The sequence below is a fragment of the Gymnogyps californianus genome, chromosome 2 (genome assembly GCF_018139145.2).
Source record: "Gymnogyps californianus isolate 813 chromosome 2, ASM1813914v2, whole genome shotgun sequence".
In the NCBI taxonomy this organism is placed as follows: Eukaryota; Metazoa; Chordata; class Aves; order Accipitriformes; family Cathartidae; genus Gymnogyps; species Gymnogyps californianus.
The window spans coordinates 128103384-128124834 of record NC_059472.1 but is presented as its reverse complement, the minus strand read 5'-3'; the positions used below and the strand labels follow the sequence as shown (position 1 = coordinate 128124834).

Genomic DNA, 21451 nt, shown 5'->3' with positions numbered 1-21451 from the left:
CTGGATGGCAGCACAACCATCTGGTGTATAAGCCACCTCTCTCAGTTTTGTGTCACCTGCAAACTTGCTGAGGGTACACTCTGCCCTATCATTGAAATCATTAATGAAGATGTTAAACACAACTGGATGTAGTATTGACACCTGGGGTACACCACTAGCTACCAGCTGCCTTGACTTCGTGCCACTGATCACACCCTCTGAGCCAGTTTTCAACCCACTTCACTGTGCTTATCCAGCCCATACATCAACAGCTTGTCTATGAGGATCTTATGGCAGACAGTGTCAAAGGCCTTCCTGAAGTCTAGGTAGACAACAGCCATTGCTCTCCCCTCATCTACCAGGCCAGTCATTTCATCGTAGAAGGTTATCAAGTTGGTCAAGCATGACTTCCTCTTGGTACATCCATGCTGACTACTCCTGATGAACCTTCTTGTCCTTCATGTGCCTGGAAACAGCTCCCAGGATTAGCTGCTTCATCACCTTCCCAGGGATCAAGGTGAGGCTGACTGGCCTAGTTCCCTGGGTCCTCCTTCTTAACCTTCTTGAAGACAGGAGTGACATTTGCTTCACTCCAGTCCTCAGTCACCTCTCTCAATTGCCATGGTAGTTCAAAGATTATCGAGAGTGGAAAGGTAAAGGAAATCCATAATGAAAACCACTTTAAATATTAGTAGGGGAAAATATGGCATCAGCTGAATATGGTGTCAGTGGTATACATGCTAACTTTCATGTACAACAGAATAAATTACGAGTAAACCATTTTCACTTTCTTTCCATGGATGTTAGAAACTACCATTCTCCCTTCCATGGCTTCTCTTCATGTACTAAGTCTTTCCTTTTCGCTACCAATCCGTCAAGAAGCCTCCTGCCAATAAAAGATGTTGGTACTCAATCCTTCCTTTCTGATTCTCTGTTGCAAGCATCTCAGGCTTTAAGTAAATTTGTTAAATTTGCTTTCCCATATTTTCTAAGGGATCACACTCCATACAAACAGAAAGCAAGCCTATATTACCATTTCTACCTCTTTAGAAAGTAACATAATTTTCACAGGAAAAGTTCAAAAAATCCACAATTTATATCTGTTGAAATGTTTGGATCTTAGAAAAAGTATACTGCATATAGGGTTTCGTTCCTTAATGACAACTTATTCTTCCTTGTCTTATGACATCCTTTGCAAATTCCTTAGGAAAACAGGCAAGCAATGCAGAGTGGACCAGCTGTGGAAGGAAGAGGTCAATAAAAAAGTTGGACAAAATAGAACTGGAAATTATGTAAGGGTCCTTGAACAGGAAAAGAAAGGAATTTTGAAATAATTCAGAGAAAACCATAGACCTTCTAAGCTCTCAGTAGGTGTGACAGTGATGATCTTGGATTTGGAGAAAAAAGCCATTGGAGGAAACCTGTGATCAGTGCACAGACTCACCTTCTCCTGCTGGAAATAGGAGATTTGCAAGATGGAATTGCTCCCATCTTCACAAATAGGGACAAAATGAGAGTGCTGGTACAGACTACCACATCCAGAGAAAGATTATAAGCATGTAATCTTTCAGAAGAATCACAAAATTCAAGGAGAGAGTTTACAGGCTCTCAGACAAAAGTAATTTGTACTAAAAAGGCCTCTTTGCACTTAAATGGCATCAACCAGGATGGCATCTAGCAAATGGTTCTAGGTAAGACGAAACAGATATGGATGCCAGCTTTACTACTTCCTTGTGAAAAAAGAGGAAGGATGCAAGTGCTAAGAAACCTCCTTACAGAGTGGAGAATGCCTCGCCTTCTATTCCCAAATTTTTGTATCTCAAAACATTTGAAAAACCCAATAGAAACAAGCTTGTTCTTTACAGCTCTTGATTATGTGTGGACACATAGTGGACAAAGTTAGGAAAAATAGGTTATAATTGCACAGGGGTGGTTTAAAAGTGAAACAATAAAGAAACACCACCTGTGTATGAACAAGACTAAATAGGCTTGTGTAGACAGGAAAGGGCTGCTTCCTAACAGATTAAGACAAGAGTTTTCCACAAGGTGGAGGTATGTAAGTTGCCTACATCTTTGCACTACCTTTAACATATAAGGACAGAGGTTATGTAGCCATTTCTGGCTCAGCTGCCAAGAAAAGCCATAGGTCAAAGAGGAATCAAACTAGTTTCACTATCCACTTTTGGAAGGGGGCAGAAACAGGGAGGAACAGCTTGCACCCTTTGCCATCTTTCTTCTGTATGCTCAGTATCAGTCCTGCGGTTATTGGCTGGCACACAAGAAACATGCCTCAGCCAGCACGACCACATTGTCTTTTTGCAGTAAGAAAGAAAACATCTGGTAAGCAGAATCTGTAAGAAGTCAGGGGAAGAAAATGGAATACAAAAGTGTTTCTTATACTAGATCTTCTGCCCATTTGAAATATCAGCAGAAGGAGGAATATACATTGTCTACATAACCCACAACTTTCAGCAATCATCACCTGTCATGGAGTTTAAGCCACACAGGAAAGAACTCTATCTTGATACATGGGGTAGAAATTAAACTTACATACAAGTGCAGAGATGTATTAAGAAATTATCCAGCATAGTAGTCATGGGTCTCTGAATCATAAAGTAAGTTAACAACACAACTATGAAAAGTGAGCTTTTTTTAGGCTATATATTTATTAGAAGCAGTATTAATGTATGAATCCACCTTGGAAGAAAATAAGTGTCCTTGAGACGTTAGATTCTATCAGCCAAATTGAATGTCTGCATCAATGGCTCTCCCTAAAAGTCATAATTAGGTCATTAAAATATATTTAGAAAAATAGCCTGTAAAATAAAGTTAAAAAATACTCACCTTCATTTTATTTCATAGGTCACTGTTATACCATCTAATAAGATAATTAAAAACATGCAAGCAGCTGGTACTGAGGCTAAACAGATTAATGTAATAGTCTGTAGTCATATGTGCTGGCAAGGGGTTCACCTCTTTGGCGAGGAGAAGGTCAGCTGCCCTTGGGAAGGCAGGAGAAAGACAGTATTTCTACTTTCCAGTGGCACTGCATTGCAGATACTGAAACTACAGACCCACACCTATTTTTCTTTTCCTTTTGGTGAAGTCCATCCAATTTGCACATCCAGAAAAGGCTTTAACCATAGCAGTAAAATAATACAGTGGAGTGGAGCTCAAATATTTTCCTCAAGTTTCTTATGTTTTAAAGATGAGAGTCACTATGTGTCTAAATCCTCATCCAAATTTTTCTAATAGTGAACTTCAAATTTTGATGACATGGTTCTAGGAAATCATTTTCGTAATTTCTTATTAGTAAAGCTTCTTCCCAAGTACACAAAGAATACTTCCATCAGAGCCTGAAGACCAACTAGAAAATTCTCTGTGACCTGACAGGACGCATTCACAAACTCACAGAATATTTAGAAATATGTGCCAGTCACATGTGCTTCTCACTTACATTACTCACAAACTTTATGACCTAAAGGGAAATGCTCACTATCTGAACATAAGCAGCATTAAATCTGTGCCGTGATCAACACAAACAAGAGCCACAAACTCTAAGGTGACACTATCATATTAAAAATAAAACCATACAAATAGTTCTGGAGCATTATAAATATATCAAGCGATAATGATCTGACATCACATACACACACACTCAGAGTCTTGTACTGGATAGTGTAATATTGTCCTTTAAAATAGAAAGTGTTGGAATCAAGTAACACCCCCCGCTCTGTGGTTTTTTTTATTGTGGTAAAAACAATATGCTCTTAAGAGCACTTTAATAGCAAAATGCATTCACAGTCAAATATTTTTAAACATTTGGAGTTGCCTCTTCTCCTAAATAAATTGTAAAGAGACTGCTACTGATAAAACATAAAGCAGTTTCTGTTTCAGTAAAAATTTCCAGTAGAATTTTGCATGTATTAGCCTTCTGCAAGCATGACATCTACCGTGATCCGAAGATGCCTTTGCCTCTTTTAGGGCAAAAATTCACTAGCCAGTCTTTTTAAATACAATAGACTGAAACACATTGGGTAAATAAGACTATCATCAATTTTATCAAATTACTAACACTATTCATTGACAGTATCCTAAAGTAAGTCCAAATCTCTAATGAGTCCTTACAGAAGTAACAACCATTTACCATTGTTACCTTTCAAGGTAGTTTAAGATTCACTTTTCATCTTTCATAAGGTATTAGCTGCTCGTTTTTACTTAACATGCACCACAGAGCTATAACTATCAACACGATATTCAACCCAACCAGCAAATTTACAGCCAGTCTCATTATATGACAGGAGTTACTTGCCACTGAACAGAAAATATTCATTTCACACCTTAAACATTGTAATACTACTTAATAACAGTGCTAGCTTGCCAACTATTAAAAGTCAGAGGTTTCTTTTATATATATATGTGTGTGTATACACACACAGACATATATATATACGGTACTATCTTGCTTTATCATCTTGCCTCTAATTATAACAATAGTATTTTGGCAGTAGTATATGGGACTGCTTTTAAAATATTAATTAACTTCAGTTTTGTAAGTTGGGCTGTAATCCTCTCTGACAGAATACAATTATTATTCAGTGGAAGTTGTAGCCAACATCGTATTTATTATATGCACTTTGGACTAAGGAATATGGAGATACAAAGGCCAACTTTAACCTCCTCTTATTTGTGGAGCATTAAAGATGGCTGAGGATTCACTACGGTTTAGGCTGGACTAGTTTAGTCCCCCTGGACTGGCTCACTGAGAGATGAGTGCCACTGGATGAGTGAAGAAGGGGTAGGAAGAAAGGGTCGGACCCCAGCCCCACAGATTACACTCTCATGGAACCAGAGCCTAGCTGAAGCTGGCTGCTTCTTCAAGTTTTACCTTGGCAGGTACAACACCTGGGGCTCCTGAGTTAACGACTTTGAGGTATAAGTGTCCTGGAATTAATGGCAGAGCGAGCTCTCAACCCCTTCCTTTTGCTGATCTCGCTAAATTCTATCTTGCCTGTTTTTCAGAGACTGCTTCCTGGTCTCTGTATCTACATATGCTTCTCACCTAAAAACCATGAAGATTATTCTAGGTGGTATTTTTGAGCCCTTCTTTTCACTTAGATAGTATGTTGCATGCAATAGAGAACACAAATATGACAAGAAACCGAGTCAGGCAGAACCCTGAAATGGATCTGCTAACATATTTTTCTCAAAGTGAACATACTAACTACCCTCAAAGGGTTTTATATCATCAGAAAGTAGGTTTCATTAGAGCAGACTTACTAGAATACAGAAAATTGGAAGGATTTGTAAATCAAACCTCCCCTGTCCCACTGTGTCCCTGCAAGCACACCCTTTTTTCCAACCTTGCTCTCAGTCCAGAAGCTTCCTCTGGGTATTTGAATCGCAACAAACTCTTTGCTGTTCCCTCTAGGTCCTTAGGAAAAGTCTTTCTTTTCAACATCCTCACGACCAGGCTGTTTGCTCCCTGCTCTCCTCAGCAATCTCTCAGTCTCCAGCCTGCAACAGGTTCTCCAGGCGTTGTGTCCCTCCCTGCCACCCCGCACCTGAAGGCTCCTCATGCCCAGCATAGCTCACTGCCTGCAAGATGGAGCGATATTCCCCACCCAGCTGGCTGCAACCAGGGCAAGGCAAACAGGCAGGTTCCTCCTGCCTGCCTGCCTACACCTCTTTGAAGTACAGACTCCAGTAGACTACAAACAAAAAATGAAAAAGATGCCATCCATTATAGTTCAATAAATGAATCCAACATAATCATGTGGTAAGCTTGTTTTATTTTACCATACTTAAGCATCAAAATCAGATGCAGTCATTCTGGTTAGCACAAATCTCACTGTTAATTTACCAGTCATAAGGACAAAGATTTAGCATTTGTATAGCAGAGGCAGTATTTTACTGGCTGAAAGATGAAACCTACACATCTGCTGATCACCTTTCTGTGCTTTCAAGTACAAGACACGCTCTGGTATGTACCCAAGCAAGACTCAAGCTCAGTGACAGTGCTGCAAAAAGTTGCTCAGCATCATGTTTCTTTAACTGGTGTTTACTACCAACAGAATTGAAATATTATTTTCCTGTCAGAAAACCTCAAATTTAACAAATCCTGGCTTTGGTTTTTGACCTGAAATAACAAGTAAATAAGAGTTCCATGTGGTCCATAGATCCAGTTACTTTGGAGAAGATCAGAAAGGTGATCATTGGTGAGTTAAATATTTCAACAACATTTAGCTTAGCTGCTATGAGTTTAGGTGAAAATTTCTACTTTATTGCATACATTGGAGAAAAAAAAGCGCCAAAAACCAACCTTAAAAATATTTAGACTTACAATCATCCTGTACTTTCATTACTTAAGCATTTTGAACAGCTTTCTCAAAAAAAAATCCAGAAAACAACTTTTCAGACCATTCCTTAATTAATCCTTCATGTCCTTTAGTCTACTGACTGTTGCAATTTAGATTGTACAATATGTTAAAATATATGGTTCTTTTGCTTTAAATAGATTATGCTGCTTATTATAGCAAACTTTTTAAAATTAGAAAATAAATATAAACAATTACCAACCTGTAAGAAATAAATGTTCCATCAGAATCTGAGGTGTGGTGTGTGCTTCCATTTTCATTTGATCCTCCTAATACAAAAATAAAAGAAAACACCTTTGTTATAAGACAAACCCTGATGATAAATAACACAATATCGATGAGAATTGCAATTGATTTTACCATATATGGTAACTTTAGTTTATGACAAAACTTATATAGACAAGTCTCAACTTTACATCTTCAAATTCTTACAGCTGGCAAGAGAGACAACTAGCCTCCATGTTCAATTTGGAGTCTGAATGTTCTGAAAAATCTGAGATTTAATTTCACTTAAAGTTTTGATTGAGGCCCTTCTCAACTTATTAAACACAATTTTACTAATATAAGATTACAGAGGTATACCATCTAAATAGGTGAGTTTGATTTTACTAACATTAAGTCAAAGCATGTAAAAGTTAATCTATTTTGTAAAAAATTTCGAGTTGACTGTATGATACCAGCTATTTTTTGTCATAGCACAAGTTCAAAGCTTCTCTGAAACTACCTAAGTAACACGTCTGCAAAACATCTTGTTTTACATCCTTTACATCCTGTGGGCTGTTTATACACAGAACAGTGACATTCACAGAAACCAAGGATTAAAAGGAAACCTTCTTCTCTATAATAACTATTTCTATTGAAGGACTGTTAAAAACCAGAAAGACTCATCTATTTTTCAAAGCAAATCTATTCATGTCCTGTTTTATACTATTTATTCTTGCCCAACCTGTCACTTAGCTTGATAATTTTTCTATGTCCCTGTGTATTTCCTTAATTCATTTACAGACAGCATTGCGCACCTTTGTATCCTGTGTTCTGCTTACTGAAATCAAATTCTTTCAGTCTTTTTCCAAAATGAGGCTTCTTATTCCCTGTTTTGTGTAAATCAGACCTTCTTACACACGGAAAAGAAGGGACAGGACCTGCAGACAGCATACTACAAGTTTAATCCGTTGATTCTTTGTACAGTGGTTTTCTTCTCCATCAAAAAAATCTTGCTCAATACAGTCTATAGTCACGCCACACCATCTTGCAGTTTCACAGTCATCCTTAACCAACACTCCTACATGTTTAGTCTCCATTTTTATTTACAGAAAAAAAGTTTGCAGTTTACAGTAAAAATTCTTGCTAGTATAATACTGTATTTCACACTATTTCATGCTGTTTCTAGTCCTCTTCCTCAGAAAGGACCAGTCCCACCTGAATATTCTATTTGTGCTTGCACTGGATACTACCTTCTAATATTTTTTCTTCATCAAAGTCCATCAGTGTAGTCTCTCACTTTGTGGCAAGACAACAAATTAAAATATTGGATAAGACCAGTTCCACCACAAACTCCACTAAAAACAATTCTTCCATTAAAATCTGCATTTCTCTATTCATCTTATAATTACTATACTTCACTAATCCCCATCCTTTCTATTTCATAACATCTCCTGCGGCACTACATCAGATGGTTTACTGAGGTCCAGATAGACTTAACGTATTTCCTGAATGTATATTTTAAAAGGCTACCAGGTTAGCTGGGCACAATCTCCCGCTTAACAAAAAATCTGCTCTAAAAGTTAAGCCATTCGCTTTTCTTTTCTCTCTTACTTCTTCCTTAAAAACTTTTCTAAAGCCCTGCACAGTAATAGTCAACCTACATAGCTGCTTTACTATATATTTTTTTTTCTCTTAATGTAAGTACAGGTACTACATTTCCCCTCCTTCAAATATATGCTATCAGCCGTGAACTAAAACACGAAAAAATTGTTCCATGCAGCAGTATTTGTCAGTATTCTTGAAAAACATTTACTCTGCAAGTCAGATGCTTTAATCTTTATTGGATGTGCTAATTTATAATATCTACCCAACACTTCTTTTTATTTATTAGTTTCAGGCCTTTGCCTGAAATCTTGTTTTTACTGAAAATTAAAACTTTTCTGGTTTAGACCATACTGGGATTACATTTAATAACATTTGTCCATTCACACTGCACAATAGTTCTAGTTTTCTTCCCCAGAAAGCTTCTTTACATAGTCAAGTAATATCTTCTTGTTAATTTAAATTCCGTTCTTATGATCTAATTCAACTTCACTTTTGCTAATTGTCACTATAACCCCACACTTTCTGACATCCAGGAGGTAGCCTTCTTTGCAGATCAAGCCTTTTTTCTGTTTCTTTCAGGATCTTTGCTTACTCCAGACATTCCTTAAAAAATACTTAATCATTCACTTTGACATAGAGCTTTCCCTCCAAGTGTTTTTCCTCATCTAATTTGGAATGCATTTTTTCTATTAACTTTTGCACCTTTGTCTAAAAGAAATCCCAAACCTCTACTACATTTTAGTCCAAAACGCTAGTCCAGTTGATTTCACTAATTAGCTCTCTCAATTTATTTTGAAAATGGAAATCCTACTTAATCAATCTGCTTTTTGTTTACTAAATTTAACTAAATTAACAACACCAGATATTTCATCCAGGAGCCGACCCTCCCGTTATTAATAACCATCTGTTCCTTTTTTTCTTGTATCTTGGAAAATAGTCTCCCATACTGGGACAACTTTAAGTAATATGCTTTTTCATATATTACCCATCTCCACATCTGATCCTGAGCATTCAGAGAAATGTCTGAACATAGTTCAGTCTCTTTTAAAGCCATATGGCTAGATGCAGTGATACTGGGCAATTGTTTATGGGGACACAGCACATCAAAATGGGTCCTGAATGCACTACTGCACTTTATGCTTAGCCAACTCCTAAGCATTCACCTATCACACTAGTCAGACTGAAAAAGAAAACTCATTCACAATACTAAGTTCATATGCTGAAAAATATCTTTGGGACTCTTCAAGAATGGCAACATGATCTTCCTTTCTGAAGAATGAGGTTTAAGAATACCTCAAAAAATGCAAGGCCTTTATCACCTTTCAACTAAACCATGTGTTCTGCTTGAAGAGTCAACAGGACTCTGCAAAGAAAACCACAATCTTGGTGATAAAAGTTGTTCTTTCATCAGAATCCCACAATGAACATTTGGTGGGATACTGGGTCTGCTACATCCACTAAGCTGTCCTTCACAAACTACTCGAAGTGTAGCTTGCTTTATTCTGAAGCACTCTCTCAGAAGACAGTAATTTCCTTTGTTTAAACGACCACCACAATACTTCAGCATTCTTAATTGTATACCCATTGCTAATAAATGTCATATTCATACAAGTTATTGTTGGGGTTTTTTTTTGAGAGCTGCTTTTGCTGCTCCATCATATCATTAGCAGCAGCTACCAAAACTGGATAGGACTAGGTACGTTCAGCTCTCAAAAACAGGATTTAGTAGAGTGGGCATTTCTGTGGTTGTTTTCTTGCTCCATCGCCTTTAAGACAGATATGTCTGTTATGACATCTTGAAAGATGATTTAGATGTCTTTCATCGAAAGTGATAAAAATGATAAAGCAAAGGGCAAAGTATTCATTGACTTAAAAGAAGATTCCCTAAATTTTACCTACTTTTATCCAAAAGGCTTTCTAGCAAATCCTGGTAAGTTTTCATAGTCAGCAATACTTGAGAACAAATGGGACAGGTGCTTTACTAACTAATGATAACAAGCTGTTGGAATCCATGCCCTGGATCACCTCTCCTCAGGCAAGTTCCAGTTATTCCTCCTTTTGAAGGTATGGTGAACTCCCAGTAGAACAGCTAGATTACTTGTATCTTGTTCAGTGATAATGATCCAACTTTCTGGTAAAATTAGGAAGTACACTGAACAGTTATGAACATAAGATTCATGATGCTGGTAACAGAATTTGTGGTCTTCTTTAGAAATCCTAATTGCTTCAGTATTATCCTAATCTTTAGATCCTTTCTAAGGCTCAAAAATGGGAAAAAGGGCTCTGTTGAAGAAACAGAGGATGTTCTACCAACCCTGCCCCACACCTCCTGAAAAGGTTTCCAAACTTCAAATGCAAAAGCTAGGGGAAAAAAAAGGTAAAATAAATCTTATCACACTTTCAGAGGAAAGAGAAGGGAAACCACCAGTACCATAACAAGCATCAGTGTCAAAGTAAGTATGGCTAAGGTGCCCAGCTTTCAGCACTAGAGCAGTCACTGGTTTTAATACAATAATAAAATAAGGCAGTATCCTTCCAAAGGGACCGAAAATCATCTGGATATCTTTCTTGCTGCTGCTTTAACTGGAGAAACTCCCTCTCCTGGGAATGAACGCTTTCTCCTGAAAGAATTCAGTTCTATTGCCCTATTTTAGTAAAGGCTGTTCTTGTGCATGGAGACCAAGGGCTAAAGGGAGCTGGGACCTGGTACTACAGGACACACAGCTGGAGGCTGTTTCAACAGAATTTGCGGAACTTGAAATTGATGCTTTTACTAACCAGTCAAAAAAGAACATTTCAAATGCTGGCTTCTTTAGATTTCAGAGATGCATGGGGAAGGATTTGTAAATTGTACATTTACTAGGGTACTAGATTCACCCAGAACACACAGGCTTGTCACTGGCCGTAACCGTTTTCTTGTAAGAACATGTTTGAGATTACAGACATAGCATAAAATAGATGAACCCAGAATAAGGAGGATGCCAAATACACTTTCTGAAGATTATTTGAAAACCACGTGTAGAAACTGTAACAAGGAGAAGCCTAATTTAAATACTCACACTATTTTTGTATTTTGATTTTTTAACAGCCTATTATACTGATAGTATAATATCTTCTCAAGGAAGAGCTTTTTCAAGGTGCAGTGCACAGTTTCCGCTTCAGCCAATAAGAAGAAACTGGATAGCATTTCAGAGCCCCAGTTCAAGATTGGGAAGATGCTCTGGGTATGCACCAGGCACAATGAGCACTCTGAGCTTAAGCATGTGCTCAACAAGAGTGAAAAAGCATGTGAAGAACAATGTAGGGATCAGACATTTCTCACTCATCTCCTTCACTACCTCTCTGAAAACAGTTATTTTCTGTGAGATGCAAAAATTCAGCACAGGACTTCTTACAGAGAAGGGGTGGGATACTATCATAACCAGCTGCAAGTCTACAAAGACAAGAAGCTTGAGTGACATCCCCTTACCCTATGGATATACTCCTACTTTTAAAAATAACTGAACTCTAATTTTTTTCTTTTGAAAATATGTTTTGATACTGAAGAAATGTCTTTACATATATACATATTTCTATATGTATATATACACATATATGCATCTCTATGTGGGCACACACGTATATTTATATAGTGTTAACCAATTTACCAATCTTGTGTCAGCTATGAAAGGGTTTTATGGCTGGCAGTTTAGGAATTTGTGATAAAAGTGATCCCACTTAGGAAATCAAACAGTGCATTCCCCTGCTTACAAGTGTCAAAATGGAGGCAGATCTCCCTGCTGACGGGTTTGCACTCTGCTTAATATTTTCTTTGTATTCTAATCAAAGGTTAAAATGTTGTTAAAAAACAAAATTTATTTAACAGTTGTGAAAATTTAAGCTTAGGTTGATATAAAACACTCGATCATTAATGCAGTGTTTCATGATTAGAGAAAAGGAAAATTTTACACAAATATATGCTTGCAGTCTAAGGTTGTCAATTCTTATAACATGACTTCCAAATTCCATGCTATATTCTTTTTCAGCATATTTAAAGCTTAATAATTTAATGATTTATCCAATTTTAATTTATACTTTCAAAACCACTTTGAACAATCTGAGGTGCCACTGGAGATCATAACAGTGGTCCTGGTTAAGTCAAATAATAATTATAGCGCTTTCACTTTAAAGATGAGATTATTTTTAATTATTGAGTGAAGTACTTGAGGTACCATACTTATATAATTACGCTACTCATTAAATGGTTATTGAAAGCTGAAATGTAATTTTAATGACAGCTACCTATTTTTCTTTGCACACTTTATAGATGACAGATCAGTCAGGAATTCTAGTTTGCTCAAAAAATCCTTGCAGCTGCACTGGTTCTTTCAGGTGTAAAACAATTAAGCTGTGCTTTTTTTAAAACTTCAAACATTTTTTTTCTCAAATGATATTTAAACAATATACAGGAACTAGTAAAAACAGAACAATAATGCATGGATATTTTTTCTTCTTCACATTAACACCAAAATTCTGGCCCTAAACGATACACATTCCAAACAATATCCCCCAAAAACTAGTGACAATACAAATATGGAAGAATGATTTTAGTCAAAATGTGTTCCTCATATAATGCAAACAAAAAAAAAATTGCTTAACAGATTGCAGACCTTTATTGTGAGTATAAAGGGGTAATCAACATACAATAAGGATTTTACTATGCATTAAAACTATATATAATGCCACGAGACTCCTTTGCTTTTTGTAACACCACGGTTCACAACTCTTCAAACATAAAATTTGTTCATACTATTTACTCCACAGATAGGTATTATCAAACTGATCTGGGTAAAATTTATTCTAATATGTAGGAATCTCTGACAATTGATACCACAGAGCTGTGGTCTCAGAAATGAGCACCTAAAGGCTTATGCTCTGTATGTTAATTCTTTATACGTGATGTTCGAAATTCAGTGTATTTGTTCATTGTTCCAAAGGCCAGTATCTTGTTCAAATTAAGCTTTCCTTTTTCACAATGAAAACCAAACAGAAAAGTAAATTTGTTTCATTAACAATATTAACACAAAGATTTCTGAGTTCGCTGTATGGGGAAAAGGCAATAAAGTTTTGAAGAGGGAAAAACTGCTTTGTTCCTTCAATCCCCTAGTTGAAATTAATTATAGCAAATGTTTATGAAAACATCTGTTCCATACAGTTATAAATTCTTAATTTTAGCACGGGCGATTCCAAGCTTCTCTATTATTTTGAAAGAGAGCAGTCTGACAAGTGAAAGGTTTACAAAAGAGCAGACAATTTGTATTTCTACAGCACCAAATATGCAGTTTGGAAAGTCTTCAGGATCTCTGCAGCAAAGAAAAAAAAAATACAAAAAGACTAAGACGACTGAAGCTTTCTGATTTGCGTCCGCTGATAGACCAAAATGGCAGTAGAAGGAGAAAAAATAAAAATAAAAGGAGAACTAATCCCAAAACATATGGCAAATCGAGATTTTACTACATAAACTAGATCTTTAAAAAGTAAAACGTAGCGGAGCTATGGATTTCTCTGTTATGTATTTTGATAGATTCCTGAGGAGTGAGGGAAGCTCACGGCATTGCTGTATCGCGTCAAGAGAGGGTGCTGCAGAGTTTAAGATGATGCAGTCGCTGCTCCCCTTCTGAAGCTCCATCGTTGGTACCAGCAGCCCCTATGCTACAGACAATCTTTCGGACTTTTTACATAACACCCTTGCAACTACAGTGTTAAATTCAATTTACACCAAATAAGCTTTTAAAATGATTAAATGGAGCATGCTCGAAGCAGTGTACAGAAACTGAAAATAATGCCTTCAGCTAAAGAACTAAGTACACAGCACTTCTGATATTTATTAATTAATTATTAGGCTGGAAAGTTGAAGAACATTTCACTCTGAGCAAGTTGTTCAAGTTTTCTGAAATAAACATGATGCACCTTTTTGGTGAGCAATCTTTTAAGTACAACCCTGACTCTCTATCCCTTGCTTCAAGTTCATTTAGCATTAGATGCATACTTTGAATGTGTTGCTTGGTACAGATTTTTTGGTTGCATTTTAGTTTCAACAACTATGCCCTAAAATATTCTATTTCGCCATGAATGAAATAAAAAATTATACACTATGATAATTAGCGATATATGCAGATAACTGTGAGACTTTCCCATTAGAAGTACAAAAGTCTTACCTAGGATGAAATATTTCATTTGTTTATCCTTCAATATTAATATGAGAAAAAGATATTAAGCATTAACAGTGGTTTTTCCCCTTTAAGCTTATTTGAGTCAGGAAAGGAACACAGTTGTAAAACACAATACAATACCCCCACACATGCTAATCTTGTGGTAGTGAAAGCTGGTCACATTTGAAAATAGGTAAGGAACGCTGATACCAAGGTGCAAAATCAAAGCCTGTTTTAGCCCTGCAGAAAGCTGCTGAACAGTCTGATAGGCAGACACATTGGTTTGCAGTTATGAACAAAAACTTTTGGAGATAATATCTGGTATTGCACATTACTCAAACCCAGTCAATTCCGATGTCTTTTGGATTGCTGATTTACGACAACCAAGTGGCATCTTCTATGATCTTTGCATATAAAATCACAGTTGTATATGTATATACACATATATGAGTAAACTCTGTGTATTCTCCAGGCAAAATCTCTGTTTGAAATAATTTTGTCTATGCACTTCAGTTTAAATCAAGACACATAAAAATAAGAGGGTTTCCATTTTAAGTGAAAATGCTTCTGAGCATTCACAAATCTAAACACCAGCCCTGTCATTAGGTTAGCCTGTAAATTAACATACCACTTTTCCACATGTAAAATGTATGTGTGAAAAAGTGTGGATGGGAAAAGATATACAAAAGTCTAGATGACTGATTTGGAAATTAGAATGTAGCATCGATGTTTAAGAAATGTAGCCCCTTGCAGCTCAATTTAAAATAAATTCAAATCTACTCAAAGGACTTATTTATAATATTTCTTTTCCTGATGAAGCCTCTGCGTTTACCAAAATAGGCTGAGCTATACACTGTACTCTAAACTAAAAACAATAAAATACATAGAATAAGGAATTTTACTCTAATACCACTGAACAAATTCACAGGAATGCTTGAGAAGAATTCTCAGGTGATTGCAAGGTACCGAAATCTTAAATAATTTACATCCAGAGGTGTTTTAATATAATATCTTTGAGCATGATGGGAAGGCCAAGTTTAACTGTGATGCTGATAGTGATTTAAACACTTCAGAAAATACACGTACATGGAAAAATAGTTTGACTTCCCATTTAGTGGGAACCACACAATACTAGTTTATATAAGCAAATGTGACTTCCACTGAAGTCGATAAGCATTTAGTCCAGTAATGCCTGGACTGAATTTGTTACCAGCAGCAATAAGACTGGTAAAAGAAAAATATCACAGGATAAGGTAAAATGTGATTCCTCCAACTTTTTTCAGTTACTGTTTCTCCTAGTGCACCTTTCTTTGGTCCATAGTAAATTATGTCTACTCCTGTTCATATGCTCAGTACTACAGCCTGTATCTGCTGCTTAACCTGGCTGATCATTTACCATGCATAACCTAAAAAATTTCCTAGGTCATCACCAAATGTGACTCAAAAGACTCCAGGATAAGATACAAACATTTTAATGTAGTCTGATTGAAGTGGAAGCTGTATACCTAATAAATAATATCATCTCTAACTTCAGTAAATTCTTTAAGAGCATACGCACTTAACAAAATAGCAAATTAGCAAAATTAGCAAAACAGAGGATAGAGTAATCCAGTATAACTAGGGACAAGTAGCACAATTAGACTTTGCACAGAAAGAAAAAAATCTTAGAAGCCGCCTGGCATCATTGCTAGGAACTTACGTCCCATGATATACAAATGCCGAGTGACTTATCACTTGCATCCAGAAGAATTTAGCTAATTTTAACTTATAAACAGCCTAAAAGGCCTTTGAGCTATAAATTGCAATAATCTAAAGATGGCAAGAGGCAATAAACATGAGTTAATGACTCAGCATCCTCCTGAGATAGCACTGGTCATGCAGCTTTGCTTAATCTTAGACATGCACAATCACTGTAAAAAGGTGGTCTCCAGAGACCATTTACACTGACAATAAGAAAAACATACCATCTCTTTATATTTTTGAAGGCTACTATTGTCCTTTAATTTACTTCAATTACATCCTATTTTTAACCACATTTCTATCTTATAGATAGATGCAATCCTTCTGTTTGGGATAATAAATCATATGTAAGTATAGTTTGATTTTCATATTCAAAAGCAGTAATGCATATTCCATTGAGTCTAGGAAAAAAATGGAGCCAAAAAAGATTGAGCAGAAGTTTTCTAACATTCTGTTGTTTTGCCAAGATTAAATGATAGTAGAAGACAAATGAGAAAGGATTAAGTGCTCTTTTATTGAAACAGAATTGCCCTTTCAACAAGAAGCTAGCTGCTCTTCAACTGAGAGTAACAGGTTTATCAGGAGAAAGGCCAGCCTGGTGAGGAAGCCACATGGTAGTGATACACAGCCTCACCTCCTGAAGTTGGGTGGGTGGTCTCATGATAACCAGGACCAGAGGTTAAAAAAAGCAGGAGCAATTCTGCTTTGTTTCTTTGCTGTTCCTTATCAAAGGAAGCTACTACAGCAGGCTGATGACTTACAGCACTACTGATGGATGTCAAAGGCTTCTCCTGAAAGCAGAATGTACTTTCTTGGACCTTCTTCCTTGAGTGCAAATATGTTTAGGAACACTGTGAAAATCATACCACTTTCCTTTGCCCAGCACATACGTGGAAAGAGGCACAGCCTGAAATCAGAGCATCCACGAGGCTACTGTGCGGACACATGTGTAACTAGCTACTTGCTTATCTGGAATGGGATTACAGACAGCATTTATGGCTAGGAGGCAACCAGAAAGAATAAAAGCAGCAGCGCTGTTGCTGCAAATGGAAACTCGGAAATTCAGGCACACGAGAAACTAAAAGGCAGTGGAGCTACCTGGCATCCTGTGGAGGGCCTGGCACTACCCCTGAGAGCCAGCAGCTGAACTGTGGGTTTTGGCTCTGAGGAAGAGGAAGCAGATGAGAAGCTTGAAGTTAGGAAGCTGTCACAGAGATGCAAGCCTGGTCAATACCTGGACTTCCCTCAGATGCTAGTTTTAAAAGCACATAGGAAGAGGGGAGGACAGTCCCACGTGAAGCAACGTGGGAAGCAGCCAGTTACTAAAACGCCCAGGGCCAGGGAGAAGCACTTGGGCACCCACAGCATCCCTGTCACCCCAGGAAGCTCGGCTCCTCTGGCTCCCTCCAGCTGCAGCCTCCTCCTCCCCTACCATAACTCCTTTTAGCACTGCTGGAAGCAGTCAGATCTGTAGGTCCGACAGGCTACTTTGGATTTATATCAACATAAACTGCAGAATAATCTGTTAAATTAGTTAGAAATAGGATCCTGCATGTATCTATTGAAAAGACATGTTTTTAATAATGCAACTACCTAACACATTTTAGCAGCATTACACACAAAAAAAACCCCAAAGTAGAAGGATAACCAATGGTTTATTAAACTATGAACACAACACTTAGAAGTGCATATGATTTTTACTTCCTTTATCCATCATTCATAACACAACAGAAAGCACGTTTTTTCATTCCTTAACAAACCTATTACGTGAATGATTTTGAAAAAAGCAACTTAGTCTCTGGATAAAGTTTAAAGTTATCTGGGTAAAACTTAAAGGAGATGTTCCATCAGTAGCAGAGTCTAGAAGTAAGACAATTCAGAAGTACACTGTTAAAAAAAAAAAATCATGTTAGGATACCGTTAGCTTATGACAGCACCAGTACCTGGCAAACTTGAGCAAGATGGTCTGAAAAAAACCCCAACATGAACATAAACACCACTGCCACACAGACTCAAACACTGAACCCTGAAAGGGACATTCCTGCTGCCAGTGGAACAGCCCTTATCCTAATCTAACTATACAGAAGGAACCTGCACCAGAAAGGGACACCTGAGCTTAAAGCTGCCTAGCTTGGCTTTATAAGATCAAGCCAGGAAGCCCTAGACTCCTAATTTGAGGCTGTAATTAAGGCTGCTAATTCTCAGAATACATTGTGTATCCAGTAGACCCATACCTCAGAGAACATGAAATGGAGCAGTAGCCTACATTTTCTACACATTTTTCCGATGAAAAAATATGTCACCAAACAGTATAAAAGAAGTACTAAGCTAGAGCTTTTAAACTGCCAAATCACAATATGCCAAAGCGTAATGAAAACACTAGATTTTAATCAAAATTCTTTTAAATCAACCCTTAGTTAATTTGGAAAGCACCAACTGCATACTTTGCTGGTACAAAAGCAGATGCATGTTGTGAATGACGGATCTAGAAAAATTTAAAGCGCAAAGGTATATATGCATTAGCAGTAAACTCTAGATGTCTAAGAGATGAAAGTCCACAGCTACATCAGAATATAAAAATATATCGAATTGACAAACAGAATGACAAAACACTTCTATTTACTACAGTGCAAGGTAGTTTGTCGAGCAATGGCCCCTCTGTTGCAGATACTGAGAAAGAAACTCCCCACAAAATATTTCTGTGAAGAAGTATGTAATCCATCATGGGACAGATTTCTGTTCTCCACCCTTGCCCTGCTGTGAGGAGGATGAGTAGTGGTGGCATGTCAGAATGGAATTAAGGATGCAAGTACGAAACACTTGGAGACTGTCCTGGTTTCGGCTGGGATAGAGTTAATTTTCTTCTTAGTAGCTGATACAGTGCTGTGTTTTGGATTTAGTGGGAGAATAATGTTGATAACACTCTGATGTTTTAGTTGTTGCTAAGTAGTGCTTATCTCAAGTTAAGGACTTTTCAGATTCCCATGCTCTGCCAGCAAGCAGGTGTGCAAGAAGCTGGGAGGGAGCACAGCCAGGACAGCTGACCCAAACTAGCCAAAGGGATATTCCATACCATAGAACGTCATGCCCAGTATATAAATGGGGGGGAGTTGGCTGGGAGAGGCAGATCAGTGCTCAGGCATCGGTCAGTGGGTGGTGAGCAACTGCATCGTGCATCACTTGTCTTTTCTTGGGTTTTCTCTCTCTTTTTTTTGTTATACTCTTTTTCATTACTATTATTATAATATTTCATTATTACTATTGTTAGTATTATATCTTACTTCAGTTATTAAACCACTCTTATCTCAACCCACGAGTTTTACTTTTTTTTCCCGATTCTCCTCCCCATCCCACTGGGAGCAGGGGTGGAGTGAGGGAGCGGCTGCATGGCGCTTAGCTGCTGGCTGGGGTTAAACCACAACAGAGACATAAGAAATATGAGACTTCAAAAATGTAAATTAGACCAGTATGACTAGATTTTTCTTGCACACAACAATTATATCGAAGTTTTCCAAAAGGCTGATGATTTAGTTTACACAATAATAGGAAAAATGTTTAGTAGTAGTCAGTTTTTCTAGACAGTTACCCCAGTTCTCTAAGACAGAAAATGTGCAATATCTTTTGGCCTACAAGAAAACAGTCTGGGTGCAAGATGAAAATGTCACCCAGCATCAGAGACCATCAGCTTTTTGACTTTGGATTTTTTGACCAAGTACCACCTAAGGAAAATGTGAAAAGGTGTTTCACGTATGTAATTCATATTAAAACACAAAAATAATCACCTGGAGAGCAACAGAACAGTCCTGAGGGACTACAAATTCTAAAATATTTTCACTTTTTCTTCAGATTTCACCTTCCAAATTCAGGACGTGGCCGTGATTTTCTGTGCTGTATGACAGGTATGGTACCCCTCTGTCCAACTGGAGAGGAGAAAAAGCTCTGATCAAGAAACTTTGACTCTTCCATACTAGAGCTCTGCATTCTCAGCAGGCTTGACACTGTTACCTCCAACACTGCATCCAGACGGCAGAGATCTCAAGTGATGGGAAAGAAACGGGTCTGCACAAGGTCATTCAGGCATATCCATAGCGTGGTATTAGAGACTTTGAAGTACAGGTGCAGAATTTACACACATACCATGGGAGTGAAATTCAAGACAATAGCTGTCTTACTTCAGCACAGGCATTATTTGAAAAAGTACTATATGTTGTGACCGCAGGTCGTAAGACAGAGCAAGAAAGAATATATATGTCTGAACAAGTCTTCTGTTTTGTCTCATTGGAATGACAGCGAATAAAGACGATGAAAATTACAGCATGTGAATACTAGTGTAATTACTGAATAGTTCCCCACATAATTATGCAAAACAGATCTAGCCATAAGTTAATGTAGCCATTTTCTTTTTGAAACAGAATTTTCATGCCATCCATCAGTCACCCCAAAACACAAACCTTAGATGACTTAAGTACACAGAATTTACTCATTTGGTCTGTAATATAAGCAATGCATGTGAGTAGAAATAAAGGTTTAATGAAACAAAATAATGTACTCCACTAGGGAAAACACATTTTGCCCAAAGAACAAAGTAATGTAAATAAGTGGAGACTTGACTATTTGATAAATATAGCCCCAAAGGTTATATGTTTACTGAAAGAATATAAATATTGTATGTGATGTAGATTTTTTTTATTCAACTAGAAACATTAATTGCTTTCTAAATACAATAATATTCTTTCCTTTCAAACTGTGAGGTCTCATTTCTTTTACTGCAACACGTAACCAATTACCTAACAAAAATGTTTACATTAATCACAATGACTCTATATTTTAGTTTTTATACCACCGATTTTATTTTTGCTTAGAACTGAACTCCCTCAGGCATTCTTTCGTGCCAACTGTTAATTTCTATCAGTGATAAAGTTGCCTTAAGCTTCTTTTAACATCTACTGGACATGACCTCATAAAATTTAATGCCATTCATTAACCCTAAGCACTTAACTTTACACAGTAATGTCAGGCATCTGACTTTTCAGTGCATGAGAAATCCAAGTGGGAACCATTTGAGAGATACAACTTACAAATCATTTGAGTAGTAGAAGGAGCAGCAATGAAGAATATTAAAGGGTGAATCAAGACTTGAGCAAAAGTAGGGTTCTTGTGACACCTTCTATCTAGAATTATAAAACATTTATACAAACAAAGATGAGGCTGCAACGTGATCATTTTGGCTTGTGAGGGAACTGAAATTCAGAGCTGGGGCTGAATGCCAGGTTTTTAACACTGTCTGAAGCAGATATGATGTGCAGTCATGTTTTCTTGGGCGTCCAGTAGCCTTCAGGCATTTCAGAGGACCAC

The 21451-nt window shown here is 37.2% G+C and overlaps 1 protein-coding gene across 2 annotated transcripts in view; it reads right to left on the bottom strand.

The window, feature by feature from the left end:
- Nucleotides 1-21451, bottom strand: part of TBC1D5 (TBC1 domain family member 5) — a 311060-nt gene that overhangs the window by 159939 nt on the left and 129670 nt on the right. Inside the window, exon 5 of one of the 2 annotated variants that reach the window (XM_050891710.1) lies at nucleotides 6559-6625. In XM_050891710.1, coding sequence (XP_050747667.1) covers nucleotides 6559-6625 — 67 coding nt within the window. The remainder of the gene's footprint in view (nucleotides 1-6558; nucleotides 6626-21451) is intronic. The other variant, XM_050891711.1, reaches the window with a different exon arrangement.